Raw genomic sequence first — 22,011 nt, forward strand, 5'->3', positions numbered from 1 at the left:
CACATGTTGAAATCGTCACGATTCTATCAACGACAAAAATGATTTACAACCGTAGGCAGCACTATGAATAACTCGTTACAACACGTTACAAATTAACGGCGTGACGTTGCTTCGTGACGTCAGGGCCGGTGACGCCAGTCTCCCTTTCGTACTGCATGTCAATGGTATAGTATTTAAGTGCACCATTAACTTGATACAAAAAGTGAAGCGAAGAAAAAACAAATCTGAATTTGTCGGAGCAGGTGTACTCTCCCGGAGGCACTGACAACTGTGCGGCGAGAAAAAAAACCGACATAAATACGTTATTCGTTCAACAAGTTTTCGTTATGTCCCCTTTTCGTACTGTATGTTAATGGTATCTGAGTGCACCATCAACTTGATATAAAAACAAAAAGTGAAGCGAAGAAAACAAAAATCTGAATTGTCGGAGCAGGTGTACTCTCCCGGAGGCCCTAACAACTGCGCGTCGATAAAAAAGAAACAAGTAAATACGTTATTCGTTCAACAAGTTTTCGTCATGTCTCTTTTTCGAACTGTATGCTAATGGTATCCGAGTGCACCATCAACTTGATACAAAAGTGAAGCGAATAAAATCCGAATTCGTCGGAGCAGGTGGGCTCTCGCGGAAGCCCTAAAAATGAACTGTGCGTCGAGAAAAATAAACGACGTACATGTTATTCGTTTAACAAGTTTCACAGAGTTTCCGTATTCCGATCCTATTAAAAAAACTCAATACAATCTTTGTCTCATAAACGTCTCTCTCTCTCTTTCTTAGGTTGATCATTCAACGGCTTTTCATCATCCTAGACACCATGCTATCTCTTCTGTATTAACACACTTTTCTCTGTTGCTTGCCTGATCTCAATTACGTCATCGTATCCTCCTTGGTACAGTACTACGTCATCGTATCCTCCCTGGTACAGAACTAGTACTACGTCATCGTATCCTCCCTGGTACAGCACTAGTACTACGTCATCGTATCCTCCCTGGTACAGTACTACGTCATCGGATCCTCCCTGGTAGGCCTACTACGTCATCGAATCCTCCTTGGTATATCTGTTCTCCCTTGTGTTGCTTTCAATAAGCTTTCCTTCTACCTAGTCCATGATCTCTCTTACGTACGTCATCATATAACTCCTCCCTTGTACTGCGTCTTCTCTGTTCTTCCTAACATCTTCATCTCTTGGTTGCTCCCAATATTCTTTCTTCTTCAACTCCGAAAGCCCCTTATGATATTTCTTCTTAAACGACCACACTGGCAATTCAACTTGAGTAACCTGGCAAGGAATAATGAGTTCAACAAGTTATAGTTAAACATGCAACAATACCAACACAAATAATTATAAACTTATTTATTGTTTAGATTTTAATTTATTAGTTTTGATAAATAAAATGTTGCCAAATTTTAAAGAAATTTACTGAAATAATTGATGACATCAGCACTGTGAATAAAAGAAAAAATCATGTCAAAGGTGTGACGACGTTTGCAACCACGATTTAAACAGCGTAGTTGATGGAGTTATCGCAACGTCAATTGGACAGCACGCATGCGCTTCCATTCCAGCGCGTGAGAGCGAATATGAATAAGATTCCCCAAAGATATATATATATATATTTTTTTCAATTTTTCAACCATTTTAAAATAACTAATTACATTATTACAGTAGTAAAACTAATTTTAGAATTTATAAACAAACATGAAAAAGGACTCATATGTATCTCCACATGTGACATAATTTAACCAGTATCATTGGTAAATTCTGTAATACAGTATCACATGTGATACAAGCCTGTATTATGGCCTATGATACAACATCACATGTGATATGTATGTGACACTGAATAACAGAATGTTCCTATTTGGCTATGATACTGGGCTAATTATACATACAGTACCAAGAATCGGCTGAACTAGGAATGATTTTCAACATGAAACAATACTGAATATGTACCAGTATATATATTATGGTGATTGATAACTAAGCAATTCATAATAACTATATAACATTAATTTAAATATTTGAGCATATGTTGCAAAAATAGTCATTATGTTGACTTGCTATTTGACGATTCAATACTGTAAATTAATAACTAATTATTATCTGTCTACACTATCAAAAAAAAGTGTGATGTTCCCAAATATGGTAGTGATATGACATCATTGTGTCCATATAAGGGCACATCGCATTTTTTTGTCGCAAGAAGTTTAATAGTGTAGACAGAGCTTTAGACACAGAGCCTGCGTATATATTTGAGTTGGCAAATTAGTATTGTTGATAGAGATAGAAACAAAATTCTTGGTCGGTCATTGTACTGTATGATATTTAAATACACCTCTATAAATATAATTTATTAATCTAACATTATAGTATCACAGTACAAAATAATCCTATATGTATGCATATTGGAATCGATATACAATTTAAAGACTTCTACAATAAAGACGACATTAATTATCCTATATATATAACCATATAATTATTTTCCCTACGTTCACATATTACATTCTTCAAACACTATCTGTAGTATATAACCTTTACTCAAAGACCATTCAAATAAACACTATTACTTTATTTATTGGTACACACAAATCTAATGTGAATCAACAATGTGTGGTTTTAAACCCTGGTTCAAAATTGGTATTTAACACAAAGGGACTGTATTGCATAATCTTGTGACATATAAGTTTTCACTTTTTACAATTTTTCTCAATAATATTAAATTTTCCGAGCAATGTTGTGTCTTGAACATTTTTTAAAACGGTAGATAGTCAGTTTTAGTAATTGTGAATCACTATAGCCGCACCATCATGCCGACATCAGCCTGAACAAAACCCTTCATGCCGTATTACATTAATCCAAGGATTAACACCACTAATACACAGTACAGGGATTATCTTAATCCCATTGATACACTTAACCTAAAAACGGATTAACTAAATCGCCGTAAGTTGTTCACAAATATTATTGCCTCCATATAGACATTTTTACACCACATATTGATACCTCGCATATCATTCATTTATGCAGCTACCTGCAGCAATAGCAGCTACTGCAGTAATAGATTTGTGTGATTTAATCTGTTTAATCTTCAAGGTTCCTAAATCCTTGCTGCATGTTATCTAGTAGTTTGTCGAAATCTGCTTTAATCTTTGCCTCTCCATCTTTTACTGGATCCTGGAAAACAAAAAATATTTATCAAAATACAGAGTCAACTCTCCCAATAAAGTAAATCTTCGACCTGGCCTAATATCTGGTTGTTCTAGAAAGTCTGGTATTTTGAATGTGTTTTTAATGGAAAAAATGAAATTTTAGTTCTAAAGAAAAGTCTGGTTTGGGAGAGTTTCCGGTTTTCAGAGAGTCCTGTCATTGTGAGAGTCGACTGTATATACAAATATTTAGATTTGTGTGGGATTGGCATTTATACAATACATTTTTTGTATGCCTTTTATTGCAACATTTTTATTGTTAAATATTTGTATAATTTTGTTAGTGTTTTTGTATATTTTTTATGTTTTTACTGTAAAATGTATGTATATCTGTGATCCAATTTACTTTCAAATTCAGTATTGTGATAAATTAAATTGTTGTCATGTAAACGACAGAAATAAATAAATAAGTTTTAAAAAATGAATCAAACAGCCATAAAGTCGGGGGGGGGGGGGGAATTTTCAGAATGGGGGAGCGCCAAAAAATAATATTTTAATCATTTGTCAAAAAACAGAATAGATCAGAAAGTAGTTCAAAATTTCATTTTAGTGGTCAAAACTTGGGGAAAAGTTTCCGGAAAGTGCAGCCCCCTTAGATCACCCCTGAAAGCACTATGTGTTCTATTTGGCAAATTAAATAAAACTTCTGAAATACTCAGGCTTCTTTGGCGTCGTTCTTACATTGTCACAGACACATGAGAACACAACTATTCAGACAGTAAATGGACCGCAACAAATACTCTAAATACTTCTAAGAGGTTAATTGAATTTTATAGAATTTTCAGTTATTGTCTGAATACATTATAAGAAGATAAATTGTCCACCTGAACATTTTTTTCACATTTTTTTGTTGGATATGCCATTTTGATGTTCCATAATAGTTATTCACTTTGACTAAAAATTGCATCTAAAATAAATAAAAAAATGATTTACCTTAAAAAACTATAATTTAAAGCAAAAAATAGTCAAATTTGCCATCAGGCAATGGGTTTTTGGTTGAAATTAACTATTTGTTTTGTCTTTTTATAAGTGAAAACAATCGTTCATTTAAAGACACCTTCCCTACGTTTTTTAGATCTGATTTAAGATCACAAACTATATTTAATGTAAAAATAATACTATATGGTCCTATTGTGATAACTTTTTTCGTCTTTAAATGGTTAAAAATGTGAAAAATATTAGTCGATTCTAATAATTATAGCGGCCCAATTGGATCCCAAAATGCATTGCGCGCGGATTGATATTTTTTTTTTAATTCACCCACTTTTCGATCGATCGTGAGTCCAAAACAAATGGAAGACTCCTCACTTTTCAGCGAAAATACCGGGTTTTCCCCAATTTGTATCAACAGAGTCTGGCAAAAATAGAAAGACAATTAATTCAGCAACTATACAACGTCAGGCTAGGTATATAGCTAGCGTACGATCTTCGTACGTTACTGATGTTTACCAGCTAGGTCTACAAAACTAAGCCTAGCTAGGCCTAAAGACCGTCCATGAGAGGTCATTCACCGCGAGCTACTTAGGTAGTGCATTGTTTCTCACTTTTTATCATAATTTACCATAAAACGTACATTTAAGACAAGGAATGACCTGGTTTAATGTATTTAAAGTAATATATGTATTATTTTTACAAAATGTCACAAATTTTAGGGAAGGTGTCTTTAATTGATTTAAGAGATTAACATTATTAAAACTACAAAATCGCCTATTCAAAATCAGATTTTATTTATTTATTTTATTTTTCATGGTTTTAGGGACAATACCTCTTTAATGATAAACAAGATTAAAGCTCCTATCACTGCATCACCAATGCAAACAAGGCCAGTATAATCGTCTCCTATACACATAGTCTCCAATATAATAGTCTCCTATTATATAGTGATATTTATAAACCATTAATGCTATGCTTTTCTATTCAAATTGAAATCACCTCCACACTCAAATTCCAATTTTAACAAAATATTCGTAAAAGTATAAGTTCATGAGGTAGTTACTGCAGTATCTGCGGTATAATAGTTTGACCTGTTTGGTTGGTCTCTAATGAGATTGGGAAAAGACCATTTATAAAGTTACGGCATCTATGTTAAATTTATAATAGGTTTAATAAGACAGTGTTGGGATTTTGTCAACTGCAGTTACTGCAGTAACTACATTGTTGGTTATCATACACACTGTTCATTGCAGTGACTGTTGGTTGTTATTTTGCAAGTCTTTCATAAGGTGTATATTTGTAGTGTTATGTTCTGTATTTTTTTATAAAATATATTCCCTTTTTTGAGCAATGAAGTCCGACATGAATTTCGGAAAGGACCAATAAACTGAATTAACATACATTTAACAAACTCAGAGAGTTACCTGCAGTAACTGCAGTAGAATAATAAAGACATGACCCCTTATTTTGATTACACATTTTATATCCTGTAGGTTTTGGTATTCCGTTGAAAGGTTGTATATACAGTCAGTATATCAGATATATTTGTAGAGGACCGAAGTACATTAATTACTAAAAATATGCTGTCCAAACAAGACAGTGGATAGTATCGTGATTTATGGATTAAAACCTCTATTAGATCAGGCACGGCAAAGCCACAATAAAAAAAATCTTAATGAACACCTTAATGATATATTGTCTCCTTAAAAAAAAAAGTTGAATATTCCATTTTAATGTCACATAATAGTTATCCACTTTGACCAAAAATTGGATCTGAACAAATATTTTTTACCTGAAAAACTGTAATTTAAAGCAAAACATAGTCTGCCAGCCAATAGGTTTTGGTTGAATTTAATCATTTATTTTGTCATTTTATAAGAGAAAATATTATTTTTTCAGGTTGTTTTTCTACGTAAATGATTAACTTTGTTGAAACTACAAAATGGCCTATTTAAAGTATGATTTTATTAAAATCTTCATTTTTCATGTTTTTGGGGGACAATACATCTTTAATTGGCTATTTATTCTTGAATAGGTTTTCAACTTAGAACGTAGAAGAGGATCCCATATGTATGTATGTATTAGATGAATATAATATAAACAAGATTTGTGCAGTGATATTATCATTCAAGCCAATCTCACAAATTATTGCTAATGCACAAAGATGAAACTATGCTAAATTGTAAATATTGTATAAAAACATTATTATTAATATGTATTATGCTTCAAACAGATTCAGAGGAATAATTCATTTTAAATTCATTATTTAACTTACTCAAAAAAATGGAAAATATTCAAATATTTGTACTGTTACATTTTCTAAATTTGCATTTGATGAAATCGAATTAAAGAAGTAATGAATTTTGCAATAACAAAGATGATTTGGTGCGTGTCTTGAATTTGTATGTGACAATAATATTTAATTCGCTCAAATAAATTTACATATTTAATTGATTAAATAATTTTGTTTGTTTATAGATCTTTAATTTGAACATGGACCTATAAATTAGGTTCATGATTTGACATCATAAAGTATACAAACAATTTGGGATCATGTCAAAATAATTATATTTCAGTTACTGCAGTAACTACACTTTTTTACTGTAATAATGTGTCATTTTAATTTGTTCGAATGTATACGTTTATAAAGTAGTCACTGCAATAAACAGTGTGTATGATTAACTAAAAAAACCTTGTTATATAATTAGTTTAGAGAGTAAACAAATGTATCAGCAGCAGATGTTTGACAGGGCCCTTAATTTAAAGATGAAAACATGAAAAATGATGATAAATCAGGCCATTTTGTAGTAGCAAACCTAAACAAACATAATGTTTCCACTTATAAAATAACCTGGCTGGCAGCCAATTTGACTATTTTTTTTACATTGAATTACGGTTTTTCAGGAAAATAGTTATTTTTTCGATCCAATTTGTGGTCAAAGTGAATAACTATTATGTGACATTAAAATGGCATATTCAACAAAAAATGTTAAAACAATATTTCTTTCAGGGGACAATATATCTTTAAACCAAATTTGAAATTTGTAAAAAAACCTGTTGTTATACTATTATTATTATTAAAACAAAATTGAAAGCAATAAAGGATTTAAATTTCAATCTAACATAATGGAAATAAATTAGGAAATTGTATACCTAAATCAAACCTGTTATTATCATTACAGAAATAAATTTTAAACCCAATACATTTAAAAGCTTGTGTGTAACAGTACTTAAAAACAGCCATCAGATATTATACATTGTATGATGTAATAATTATAGAAAAACTACTTTATTTTGTCCCTCATGAATTTATTTGTGATGCAGATATATAACACAATTATTTAAATTTACCATCTCAACATTTTAATTGCTAATGGAAGAAAAAGGTGTTAATTTTTGTCTATAAGTGTGTTTATGAAATGAAAATTAGGTTTTGAAATGTATAAACGATTAATGCACTGTTATATAGTGCATTACCGTGTTCAAGTTGAGAAACTGACACATTTTTTAATCGCTATCATTTTCACAGTGATGGTAGTAGTATGTACTTTAGGAATACCTTTTTGGCCATTGACCAAATATAGTAGTAGGTATTTCCACAGTGATGGTAGTATACTTTAGGAATACTGTACATCTTTGACCAATGGTCAAGGAGGTATGTATGTACTTTATGAATGCCTCTTTGACCATTGGTCAAGAGTATTTGATCATTGGTCAAGAGTATTTTACCGTTGGTCAAGAGTCTTTAATCATTGGTCAAGATTCTGTGACCATTGGTCAAAAGTCTTTAACCATTGGTCAAGGAGGTACTATTTCCACAGTGATGTTATTACAGTATGTACTTTAGGAATACCTATTTGACTAATGGCCAGAAAGATATTTTCTATTTGTTTAAATAACAAAAATTTACTTACCTTAAATTTCATACTACTTAGTTGATACATAATATCAGACATACTATCTCTTATAATCGCCCATGTGATTTTGTTTTCGCTCTGAGCCGTTGACTCGACAGCGCGTCTTGCTAAATCGTAAAAGGAGATTATGTTTTGCATCATTCCAACTGTTTTGTAGAATGGACAATATCTGAAATAAATAATTTTTATGTTTTACATTTTTTGTAACTCGCCATTTACTACAGGATGGCTAAATTATTTTTTATTTTATTATTTATTGTGCTTATAAACTAAGTCTTATTTGAGGCTTAGGGATTGGAGTTGAAAGAGTCGCAAGTTACAACCCTGGCACTAGGCCAGAATTGAACCCCGGACTTTGGGATTGGAGGCAAGCACGTTAACCACCAAGCTACAGCTGCACTATAATATATATTTAAAAGTGTCCCCTTTATGGGGTGTCTCGAAGTAGAGGGTTCTAATCTACTGTATTTTCATTTAGCTATGTTTGAATATGGATGTCCTTAAATGGAGATGTACCAAAAATAAGATATAATGAAAATCATCTCTAACAATTTTAAGTAAACATATAAAAACTGTATAGGCTTTTCCACAAGCAGTAGATATAACCACTAAATTGTCACATGGGTTCAATTCACTACAAACTAATAATAGTCCATTGTGACATTTGTGGGAACAGAATTTCATTAAGAATGGGACTGGTTAATCGCCTTAAAATAGTATTATGAGAGTTTTAAAACTGAAATAATCCTAATGCATTCAGCCTTGCACTGCTTCCATAACCTTTTGATGTGTGTACAATTTCCAATGCATAAATATAGAGTGAAAGATGGGTGTTTATTGTTCTAGTGACAAAGTCTTTTAACACACAAAATATTCCCTATAATATAAGACTAACTAGATGATGTATCGCAGTCACTATTGCATAATAAACACAACGATACCAGAGAGTTTAATATTGTTAATGCTGGTTAATGTTAAAAGATGATGTGATTAATGTTAGATGATGTATTTAATGTTAGATTTGATTAATGTTAGATGATGTGATTAATGTTAGATGATGTGACAGTATGTTAAAAGTATACTTGAGGCTCATTCACACTGTACAGTTTGAATTGCAGCACTATAATACACATAATATTGTTTAGCCCCATGCTAGCTCCATTTACACTGGCTTCATTGCAGCATTATCATTTTAAACATAATATTGCTTTAATCCCCATTCGCACTGGATGAATTTTCCAGCAATATTAATTTAAACATAATATTGTCTGAAAACCCCATTCGCACTGATTTGCAGCACTATAATAATAAATAAAAACTGTTAATAATATTCTTAAACGTCATTCACACTGTTCCAAAGGAGAGGTTCCACTGTAAAATATTTTAAATAACTTGCGTGAATAAAAATGATATTTGTAGGTTATACGCCTCTATTAATTATATTTGTTTCAACTTTCAAGGCAAAAATATTAACCAGTATGTTAGTTATACAGTGATACTAATGTATCCATCTATTTGTTATTTTAACATTACTATATGTTGCCTTTAATAAATTTGCTTTTGTTATGTATTCGTTTATCCATTTAGCCAATTAGGAATTTAAATACACGGAAAGCAAGTTCTGGAGAGAAAAAAAATGTTTAACTTTTGTACGAGATGAAACCCTAATATAAATTGACAATATGACAATGCTGGAAGGCGTTTTACGTAAAAAAAATGTAGAATACATTATTTTGTATAATAGATGCTGAATGACATTCAGCTAAAAGCGATCTTTGATAAAACCCAATATCAAATAGTATATTCAAAATGTCACATTCATTGTAAAATATATATTTGCATAATACTTTTTTTCATTCTTCATTGATATATCGAGATTGTTTTAATTTCTTTAGAGGCTGACTTACATACGGTTGACGTATTCAAAATGTCAAATGGAAAAGAAAATGTTATTCTTTAATTCTCAATTGTACTAGACTTAATTTGGTCAAATTAACTGAATCAACAGCTAAATTACCAAGAAAAGTCAAATTCGAACACTGACTGCAATACCTTCAGGCTTAAAATAATCAATATCAACAATTAATGTTACCAAACACTGACTGCCCAGTAGAACATAACATGGTCTTGGTAAAAATAACCACACTGGCCAAAAAATGTAATCCGAACATACGACTCAATAAACTCAATGAGTTAATGACCTTGCGCTTCAAGATAGAATTTATATTCATTCATTCTTGACTTCATTTGATTGATGGAAGATTGATCAGTATGTACAAATACTTATTTTGGTAAGGATCAATGACGTAATGGCTATGAGCGCTCACCGGCTAAACTCAGGGGCCCCGGAGCTTACAAGTGCCCCAGAGCAGTGCCCAGAGGAAATAACATGCTTTAAAATATGTCAAAAATTGTTGAAAACTTCCTAGGCCTCCAGGGTTGTAGGGCCACTTAGAGTCTTTGAACCAGGGGTCTCAGGACTCTGTGTTACGCCACTGGATCAGCTGTCGTTGGGGGTCGGTTTACTTTCATATACTGGCTAAAATGTTCAACAAGGTTCTCTAGTCATTCGTTCAACCAATATTTTACCATCCAGCAAAGTGGACAACATCTGTAGCTTACAAATTGCCTACTGTATGCTGTTCTTTTGTGCCAGCTGCCATCTTAATCACAACTTTGACTTTTGATATCAGTAATTTATGTTTTTCCCGATTTTAATAAACTTTTTCCGACGATTTATTACGCATTGTAATTTGCAAGCAATACATTTCCTAATTCTGGGATCAATAAAGTGTGCTTTGACTCCAGAGCCAATTTTTTAAGTGTTTTTTGTTTAAACATTTAGCGACATGTTATTAGTGCAGGTCAACCTCCTCTCCTATTTATAAAATGTTCATAAATATTGCCTTATTTAATATTCAAAAAGCATACACACATTATTTCTGAGAATAAATCTATAATTCAAAAGGACAGTATAACCAGCTTTTCCTGTCACAAAATGCAGACTAACTTTGATTGATTGAACAGTTAAATATTGTTCATTTATTTTTTTCTCTCGATTTTGAAATTAAAATAAACAAGATAAATTGTCTTTATAAACTTTTCCTGCATTTTAATTCGAAACAAAAGTACTGTTATGTTTTAATTTTTTTTTTTTTTTTAGTTTTTTTTTTCAGAAAGAATTTAACTTTTAAAATTTTGTCAAATACCTGTATTAGCGCAATAGTTCAGTTAAAAGCCACACGGTGCAAAGTAAACAATATTTTTTTTTTAAATACGGCATTGTCCATATCACCGATTGTCTCATGTTTATAGTGCCCATAAGTGTCACGTATGCATACACGTGTTTATAATAAAGGGACAAAGAAATAATAACAATCACTTAATGACTACAAAACTACAAAATGAATTTGTTGAACTTTCAATTTGTGCATTAACGGAAAGGAACACCCTGGGCTAAATGTGCCACTGTGCTTATAGATAAATGTAATAAAAACATGATTACAATGGTTCAAGGTACAATAGTAAGCAATTTAGTTAAACAATAGACTTTTAAACGACAACATATCGGAAATTGAACAGCGCCATTTTGACAGGTTAAGAGCAATTATGTGACGTCAGATTAGGTGGACGCATTCAAGCAAATCCAAGGGTCCGTCGTCTTAGTACAGTATTTCAATATAGAAGTGCGGGATATAACCAAAAATAAAATCAATTAAATAGCCTAACATACCTAATATTTTCGGAATACGGCTTGGAGTTTTTATAATTCAGAAAATTTGGAACCAGAATATACAGAAAGAGAGTTAGTTTTGCGTCGTGCTGATGAGGAAAAAAGAAGAGAAGAAGAATATTCTCGAGCATAACAAGCCGTCGAAGAATGGTGTACTTGCGGCCAGTGTATCTGTACTGTATGCATTACTAGGCCTAGAACCCAAATCCCGTTTGAAACAGCTAGGCAATAAAAGTAACAATAGATTAACAATAGCTGAAAGATTTACGAATTGGCTTGCAGAATAAAAGATCGATCGAAGGTTTGTTTACCAAGCCAGCTCATACCGTGTCATCGCCGTCCTGCATGACCGCATGTCGCGTTATTAGCCAATCATATTAGCGGATTCGCTTAGCCAATAGAAGCGCCGAATGCAACCGCAAATCTTAAAATTTTCGCCGGCCGTATCTGACGTCACAAAAAGGCTGTCATGAGCACAAGATTAGATGGCGATTTTCAAATGTCTTGAAAACAGCTTTAAAATCCTGTTTACTAGAAAACTACAAATCCGATTTAAACATAAATTGTTCTGAATATTAAGTTGGTAGGGTTACTTTTATAATAGTTAGGTAAGATATTAGGGTGTTCCTTTCCTTTAAGCTCTAACTAGTTTTGACAAAAATGTGTGATGTGCTCAAATATAGTAGTGATATGTCCAAATATAGTAGTAATAATATAGGCACATCACATTTTGTTAGTTTGATAGTGTAGACAGAGTTTTAAGCTAAATACTTAAAATATTTTGTGGCCTTGTAGATTACCAATGTGGACATAAGTTAAAGTGAACCACCATTACATTGACAACTTACCTATCATAAGGCGTGAAACCATTTTGTTGTAAGAAGTCATCCTTGAGCAGTTTAGCCACTTCAAGTGTAATTTTATCGGACTCGGCGAGGGAGCCCTTTCCAACTAATTGTACGATCTCTGATAAATCTTCTTCCTCTTGCAAAATTTCTTTCACCTGATGGAATAAAAGGTGTTTTTAATTTCGACACAATTTCAAATAAAAATATTAATAATTTTTTATAATACATTAGAAGCAAAATCAATAGTACCTCAAACATAACAATTTTTATCTACAATTTGACAGTAAGAAAATAAATGTTCAGCACAACCTGGAAATTATTGTCACTAAAAAACATTAATTTGAATTGATTGTTGCAATTTTGTTCATTAATTCATTCATTCATCAGTAGAAAATTACTTCCATTTATTGTCATTTGCATATAAAAAAAATATACATAGAAATTATGTTTGCTCTGAGACATATAAAAACAGATAAATGAAAAACTAACAAAAAAAATCACGAAAAGAGATAATATAATATTTGTTTAGAATGAATTACATCATCTTCATTCATCACTCTTGTACGGTATACTGAAAAGAATTTAGTGCCCGAATGGCAGCAGGATAAAAGCTGTTACGAAACCTATTTGCACAAGAGATGATGGACCAGTATAATTTGTCTTTCCCCTTGGTCTAATAATACATGGGTTCTTGGATAATTTTTTTTTTTACTTTATGGGATGCACCATTAAATAAAAAGTGTATGTACCACATGCATATGAATCCATCAGCAATAATTGCATAAGAACCTCTATTAAGTGGACACTTGGGACCAAACAAAGTGTGTCCTTCAAGTGTCCCCTGAACAGGTGTGTCCTAAAAGGGGTTCTACTAATATATTATTATAGCATATTACAGCCTTTTAGTACTGTTGCCACCATATGACTCCCTAAGCACAAAGAAGAAGGAAATTCTATCAATAATTACTCCAAGTTGAGACAGTGGAACCATAATTACGTTGAAATAACATTGGCAAGAGTTCAAGGCTCACTTGCTCCATTGTTCTGGTTGTACTGTAGAACGAGTCTTCTCGGATAAGGACTATAAACCTTAGGTCCAGTGTACACATCTAGCTCATGTGCACTAGTACATCTTTCGAGACGAGTTGGGGGTTACCCCAATGTTCTAGTACACACACAGCCACTGTGACTCACAGCCACTAATCGTAACTGGGCTTTCTGGGAGACCAGTCTTTGATTAAAGAGGTCATCCAGTATAAATAAATAATGAAATAAAAAAAAAATTAAATAAATAAAATAAATACCTTTGTTCTAAGGGGAACGAACTCTGGGTAGTTTTTGTCATAAAATTCATCCAATGCTCGCATGTACTTGGAGTAACTGATGAGCCAATTAATTGACGGGAAGTGCTTTCGCTGGGCGAGCTTCTTATCCAGACCCCAAAACACTTGTACGATTCCAAGCGTAGCCGATGTTACTGGATCAGAAAAGTCGCCACCGGGTGGAGAGACACTGTAAGGAAGCAAAATAATGTTATTCATGTTTATATTGTATTCAAGTATAATGTTTTTCTTTCTATTTTGTTAAAGATGGCTTCTGCTTAAAGTCTATTTTAATAAATATTAATATAAATAAATATAAGATTAAAGATTAAGAAAATATATGTATTATTTGTGGAAAACTAATAGACAACAAACAAACAATATACTACTAAACCGGGCAAGCATTCTCTAGTATAGACACTATTGCCTAATCAACATATATATGGGCTAGTAGTAACATTTACTAGCCTAGTTGAGATTCAAACTTTTGTAGGAAAAAAATTTTTTTTTTAATTTTTTTCTTTATACTTTAGTAAACAGACTATTTTCCCAGAGGGGCCAGGACAAGACCATGATCAGCATATGGGGAAACAATCCTTTTCTTCTTTAATATCTAATTACACTGTACCAACAGCTTTTCTTTCCATCTGAAGGACAAGACAATTAGAGTAAAGTATTTAGCCTAAGGATAATGTACATGTACAAGCAATATGGCAGGTCTTGACTTGAACCAAGGCTTCTGATATGCTAGTCTGATACCCTTACCATTATGCACTTGTCAATTGTATGACCCACTATACGACCCCCGGGAGAGGTGCGTCATGGGTGCGTCATTTACAAATAATTACTGACGCAGGGGTGCGTCAAAAAACCTAGATGGTACGTCACATCAATGAACAAGGTGTGTCAATGTCCGTCACTTTACCACCCACCATATCATAAACAACATGGTCACAGTGCGTCAAAATGGGTGTGTCATGGTCACCTAAAGGTAAGTCACCTTTTTGATGCATGGGTGCGTCATGGTATTCAAAAGTATGACGCACATCGGACAAATGACGCACCTCTCCCGGGGGTCGTATAGTGGGTCATACAATTGACAAGTGCATTACACCACACCTCTCTCTCTCCCTGCCCCCCCCCCCTCAAGCTATTAGTACTTGGTGAAAAAGGATGAGTTAGAATAGTTTGCAGAGTTCAGGTGCAAACATAAAGTCAAAGCCGTGAGAAACACTTACGCTCCGACGATACTGACACTGCCCTCTCTGCTTGGGTTTCCGAGACATTGAACTCTGCCTGCCCTTTCATAGAAAGAAGCCAACCGAGCTCCGAGGTAAGCTGGATAACCACTATCTGTAAACAACATTGCGTGCGTTATTAAATTAATAATTTAATTATGTGAACAAATATGAATAACAATTACAAGGATTCTAAAAAAAGTTCATCATTATCACATTAGCATTATTATATGGAAAAATCAATCAGCAGATGGAGGTATTATTTCCATGAATACAAAATATGCTGGTGGTACCAATTTACAAACATGAGCAAAGATTATCTGGGACAAAACATGTTGGATTCATAAGCCAAACCACATGGTCAAGAATCCAAAACTATTAACCGACTTCAATGGTGCATTTGGCATGTGTTATTTTCATAAAATGCATATATTAGCATAAATTAGCATATATTATCGGTTATAGAAATCCAACAAACACATTGTTGGCAATATGTACGTTAATTCATTATTATTATATAAACATTTGAATACACAGCTATAACAGACTGAAGTATTTGATACACAGATACTGTGAGTTACTTCATTATTATATAAACATTTGAATACACAGCTATAACAGACTGAAGTATTTGATACACAGATACTGTAGTTACTTCATTATTATATAAACATCAGAGGTACAGAATAAATACGAAACCGACCGGTGACATACTGAAATTTAATTAATTAATTTGAAACGATGAGATGAGGAAATCTGTGAGAATGAGAAAAAAGTCACCCCAACCGAGATTCAAACCCAGAACCTTCTGCTTGATATGCAGATGTTCTGACCATTGGTATTGTTCAAACTCGATTAAATATTGACTTCATTATTGTATATACATTTGAATACAAAGCAACTATGACAAAAATATTTGCATAAGCTAGACAGATGGCTGCCAGACAGTTAGCTATTAGACATGCAGATTACATTCCATACCAATTGATATTGAACTAGATTTCTTTTACAAATTAAGTTTTCTTCAAACCCAGAGTTAATCATTTATTATACATACTAAAGGTCAACATACAGCTTAAATTTTACTCAAACTAAACAGTTTTTCATTCGGTGATCGTTTATTGTTGGTCGTTTAATGACATCATTATTATTTGTGAAGTTCACTAATAGTGCTATTGCATGTTAACAGTCCTATTGAATGCTTTTGTTACACAGCGGGTTAGGGTTAATAAACCAGTTCACTAAATGTTTACTTCCATCCATTCAAAATTGCTGCCTCTCCAATACTCATAGTTGTAAATGTTCTAGATTGAAGAACAGTCTTCTAACCGGTCTAAAGCTCTGTCAACACTATCAAACCTAAATGTGATGTTCATATGGACACGATGACATCATATCACTTCCATATTTGGGCATATCACTACCATATTTGGTAGCATCACACTTTTTTTGTCAAACTAGTTTGATAGCGTAGATAGAGCGTTAAGTTTATTTTTAACGGTGGCAACCCAAGAAGCCTCTAGATACCTGAAAATACTTTCGTTTCCCTTAAATTTTTCAAAACCCACCCAATAAATAGAGATACATCTCCCTTTAAATATTTTTTTTTGCACCAAACATTTTGTACTCAATTTTTATCCATGTCTTCAAAATAAAACTTAACTATTGAACAATTTAATTGTAGAAATTTGTCATAATAATCTACCTGCAGGCATTTCAGCGAGACGACCAGAGATCTCACGAAGAGCCTCAGCCCAACGAGACGTAGAGTCCGCCATCATAGACACGTTGTAACCCATATCACGGAAATACTCAGATAAAGTGATTCCTGTTGAGGAAAATTATCATAAAAGAAATTAAAAATGAAACAAAAGTACTTGAAATTTTCATTTAGTAACTCCAATACTGCTTTAAATCAATCCAGAGGGCAGCAAACACACACTAGTACTTATTCCTTCTTACCTGTATAGATGGATGCTTCCCTGGCAGCGACTGGCATGTTAGAAGTGTTGGCTACCAAAGCAGTTCTCTTCATAATTGATTCAGTTTTACCATTAATTTCTAGTGTTAACTGAAAAGAAAAAAAGATTTTCAGACTTTTGTGTTTGTAATTTGTAATAATAATTATTTCATGTTTCAGCAAAAATGTATAAATAATTACAGTAGTACAACACCCATATTAATAAGGGGACACTATTCCATGACAAAAATGAGGGGAAATAAATTTTAGGGGACACCTCAATCAAGACACTTTGTTGGTCCTGAATGTGTCCCCTTAACAGGAGTTCTACTGTGTAGTTTGAAAAGGACATTGCTTTTACGATACGATACTATTTATTGTCATTTTAACGAGGTACAAATGAAATTTGGTTGGTTGGTTTACATTTACATGCAAATATACAATGAATACAAAAACAATCGTGTAACCAATGAATCTAAAAAGATCTTACGAATATGCTAATAAATACGTGAATTAAATTATAAATGAATTAATAGTATATGTATGGCATTTAAAATTAGTATAAAGCTCTGTCTACACTATAAAAAAATGTTATGTGACAAAAATATGTAATGTGTACATATATGGACATGATGATATCATCACTACCATATGTGGGCATATCACTACCATATTTGGGTACATCACACATTTTTGCCACACTAGTTTGATAGTGTAGACAGAGCTTGAGAATGAAAGAAACAAGTCTGGTTTAGTTTGACAAAAATAGTGTGATGTGTACAAATATGGTAGTGATATGCCCAAATATGACATCATGTCCACATTACATTTTGTTGTCATAAAGTTTGATAGTGTAGACAGAGCTTAAAATGATGTACATACCTCTGGAAAATCTTTGAGTACTTCAGACATTTCGTTGCCTCTTTCTCCACATCCGACGTAAATGATAACATTACTGTTGGAGTACTTGGACAGCGACTGAGAGATCACAGTCTTTCCACAACCAAACGCACCAGGGATGGCTGTCGTTCCACCTTGTACACATCTATACAATGATATATATGTTTTTATAAGAAGCTTTGGTAACGTTGATATAAAGCTTGTGGTACACCACATATATTAGTACTGAAAAGAACTGTTGAGTTTCTCAACGTTTCGATCAATATGCGTTGATCGTCCTCAGGAGTGAGAAGCTAAGTAATTAGGCTCCTTTTAAATCGTAAAAAATCTAAAAATCTGACCTTTCTTGATATTTCATATTACCAATTTCATATACTGGTTTTGGAAAACCAGATATATTAGGTCAGCCTAAAAGTGCCAGGTATTGGGACTGTCCACATTGCAACAGTTACATATTCAACATAGAGGGCACTATCTATATATTTTGTTTTAAATAGTATCAATTTTTGCTTAAAATCTGTATTATTTTATATATAAATAATTAATCTTTGAATTATCTTTTTCTTTTTTTTTTCTATTTAGTTGTTTCTTTTTCTTTGAATTATCTATTTGCTTTATAATTTGTCACTACTTACGGGAAGAGGGCATCTAGCACACGCTGACCGGTAAGCAGTGGATGGTTGGCGGCTAATTTCTCAGAAACTGGACGTAACTGTCGGACAGGCCAAACTTGGACCATTGTGTGTTCGGACTTTTCTCCATCAAATTCTGTCTCTAGTACGACATCCTGTAAGATGAAAAAATTAAAAACTTATTAATAAACTAATTTTTACTTCCAGATATTTAGGTACGAATTGGCTTGTAATTACAGTGATAATGGTTAGCATTATTGCTTATCAATCCCAGAGTCCAGGGTTCAAATCCTGGAACAGTACCAATTTTTCTATGAAGTCAGTATCATATTACAGGTTGGCTGTCCAGTGCAATCTATACTACTTACTATGGATTTCTTTATGGTCAAACACATTCTATTAATACATGTAATAGGTGCTATGGACATTTGACCAGCCCATAGTGCAAAACTATACTACTTATTGTGATGTCATACTGTAGCTCCCTGGTTCAGACATCCATGTCACTGTACCTCTGCTTGTTGGTGGCAACATCAACTTAAATGTTGAATTAGAGATTACTATAACGCAGAACTATACTTACTGTGATGTCATAGCTGCCTGGTTCAGCCATCCATGTCACTGTACCTCTGCCTTTTGGTGGCAACATCAACTTATGTTCAATTAGTGAACTTTCATGTACAACTCCAAAAATATCACCACCTGTGATATGACTACCAATCTGAAATAAAGTATAATTTTTTGAAATGCGATAAGATTTTTTTTTTTGTACTATTGCATGACATGTGACCCACAATCGTCCAATCAAACCACATGAATTTATTTAGATGTTATATAAAAAACACTAACTGCCAGTTGAACATTCTATTGTTTAATACAATACAACAGGATAGAATAAAAAAGACTGTATTTCATAAAATAAGTAAACTCACCCGAATACCATTTTGCGTCTCAAAATCCCATTTCAATTCACGATTAAGAGCCGGTGTGTTTACGCCACGTGGAATGTAGATACTGTTTGTGAGACGGTTAATTTCTTTCAAAGGTCGCTGGATGCCGTCAAATATGCTATCCAATATGCCAGGCCCTAGTTCAACTGATAGCGGCTTACCAGTTCTAAGTACAGGGTCACCGACAGTTACACCAGCTGTAGGGTATGTTAAGGAAAAGGTAGCTGGGTATTGATTGTAAACAAATTAGATCTGCACGTTTTTGCACGTGGCAGAGCTAAAAAGTATGACAGGTAAAACATATAGAAAATAGCAGTAATAAATGTTTACAACACCTCTTATATTAATGTCATTCTAAAGCTCTGTCCACACTATCAAACTAGTTTGACAAAAAAGGTGTGATGTGCCCAAATATGGTAGTGATATGCTTAAATATGGTAGTGATATGACATCATCATGTCCATATATGGGCACATCATTGATAGTGTAGACAGGGCTTTGTCAAAATCTAATATCTTACACATTTATATAATTTTATTGGAATGTTTTTCACTCAGCTTAATTTTCTAACACTCTGTTTAAAGTATCTATAATTTATAACTTTCTTTATCAATTGGGATACATGTTTCTTCATAGACCTGAATGGTGGCCATGTCTCCTTCCAGCCGAATAATTTCACCGACCAATTCCTGGTGTCCAACACGTACAAGTTCATACATAGCAGCTCCAGACATCTGCTGAGCTGTAACAACTAAAGATAAAGAAGAAAAGAGAAGTGATGTAAAAAAGTGCGATTTGCCCAAATATGATGGTGATATGCCCAAATATGGTAGTAATATGACATCATCGTGTCCATATATAGGCACATCCCATTTTGTTGTCACATAAAGTTTGATAGTATTGACAGACCTTTATACAATTCTATCTTTACACACTCAATAATCAAGGTTACACATCTACTTGAAAAACCCTGTATTTTTTACCTGGTCCAGATACAGCAAACACATATCCAAACAATGATTCCCTGTCCTCATCACGAATCTTGATGGTCTTCCTCGCTCTATCCATTGCCCCAGCCTATATTATCATTATCAATATAAAATTATTATCATTCTATCACTGTAACATTAACTGTATAATAATATACAGTGTAGGGAATGTGTAGCTACTGTACAGCATTGTAGTATATACTGTAATCTATGCAGAAGTGGCTATCGGCACGGTCAACTGTGCCAATAGCCATTATTATTATATTTTTAGAATAGAAACTATATATATAATAATTAAATTTTAGATAAAATAAAATACTCTTTATAATAAATCTAATTATGCCACAAACTAATAATATAATTAATAATTTAATAGGCCTATATTATAGGGTAGCTATTTGTAAATAGTATGCCTCACTATACGAGCCCCGGGAGAGGTGCGTCATGGGTGCATAATTTACAAATAATTACTGACGCAGTGGTGCATAAAAAACCTAGAAGGTACGTCACATCAATGAACGATGGTGTGTCAACAATGTCCGTCACTTTACCACTCAAAATATCATAAACAACATGGTCACAATGCGTCAAAATGGGTGCGTCATGGTCACCTAAAGGTAAGTCACATTTTTTATGCACGGGTGCGTCATGGTATTCATCGCACATCGGACAAATGACGCACCTCTCCCGGGGGTTGTATAGTGGGTCATACCATGGTCATACAATTGTTGAAAAGTGCATTATATTAATTAATAATAAACTAGGCCTAGGCTAGGCCTAGTATATTATTTAATAATAATAATATTTCATAATATAAAATATAAAAATGAAATAATTAAGTCTAGAATATTGATATAATAAGTGCTATTTTTATTTCTAAAATGGTCTGCCCACGTCAGGTACATATTAAAAAATTAAGATTTTATTTTTATTTTATTCAATCGAAACCAACAGCAGAAAAAATTAAAGATTATCCAACAATTTGTAAAATAAAACTAAATAATAAGCGTAGATTATAAATTCACATTACAGTATTCTAAGTCTAGGCCTGGCCAAGTACCCGCATAATTCCCCAACCCACACAGATTTTGCCGGCCGTCAAACCATTCATCTGATGAGAGATGCAGGCAGACAGGTGACGGCGTACTTTTAATTACTGCGTTAATTAATTTCATTTTTTAATGTGTAAGATACATAAACAAGTACATGTTACATGCAAAAACTGATAGATATTTAAATATTTTATCATTATAAGAAATAATTCTATAAATTAATGTAATACTAACCATGATTGCGTGTCTTAAATCTTGCAAATTTTTCTCTGAAAATGATTGTCTGATCACAAGAAAAATCAGCCTGAAGTTCAATCACATGATGATTG

The 22,011-nt window shown here is 33.0% G+C and overlaps 1 protein-coding gene across 1 annotated transcript; it reads right to left on the reverse strand.

The window, feature by feature from the left end:
• Positions 1-1,343: 1,343 nt before the first annotated feature.
• Positions 1,344-21,997, reverse strand: LOC144850714 (V-type proton ATPase catalytic subunit A). The gene is made up of 14 exons (XM_078708107.1): positions 21,917-21,997; positions 20,625-20,718; positions 20,264-20,392; positions 19,624-19,838; positions 19,275-19,412; positions 18,695-18,846; positions 18,042-18,204; positions 17,162-17,270; positions 16,905-17,027; positions 15,200-15,314; positions 13,944-14,151; positions 12,640-12,794; positions 8,056-8,227; positions 1,344-3,176 (listed from the first exon to the last, which is right to left on the reverse strand). Exons 1-14 carry the CDS (start codon positions 21,917-21,919, stop codon positions 3,084-3,086), a joined length of 1,869 nt encoding a protein of 622 aa, XP_078564233.1. The 5' UTR covers positions 21,920-21,997; the 3' UTR covers positions 1,344-3,083.
• Positions 21,998-22,011: the final 14 nt, after the last annotated feature.

Source organism: Antedon bifida, chromosome 8 (assembly GCF_963402885.1).
Source record: "Antedon bifida chromosome 8, ecAntBifi1.1, whole genome shotgun sequence".
NCBI classification, from domain to species: Eukaryota; Metazoa; Echinodermata; class Crinoidea; order Comatulida; family Antedonidae; genus Antedon; species Antedon bifida.

Bases quoted from the DNA above. Each gene is read 5' to 3' on its own strand.
- LOC144850714 (XM_078708107.1), bottom strand. The intron at 20,393-20,624 runs GTAAAAAATACA...CTTTATCTTTAG, and splicing joins GTTTGCTGTATCTGGACCAG to TTGTTACAGCTCAGCAGATG. The intron at 19,413-19,623 runs GTGAGTTTACTT...ACTTTATTTCAG, and splicing joins AGACGCAAAATGGTATTCGG to ATTGGTAGTCATATCACAGG.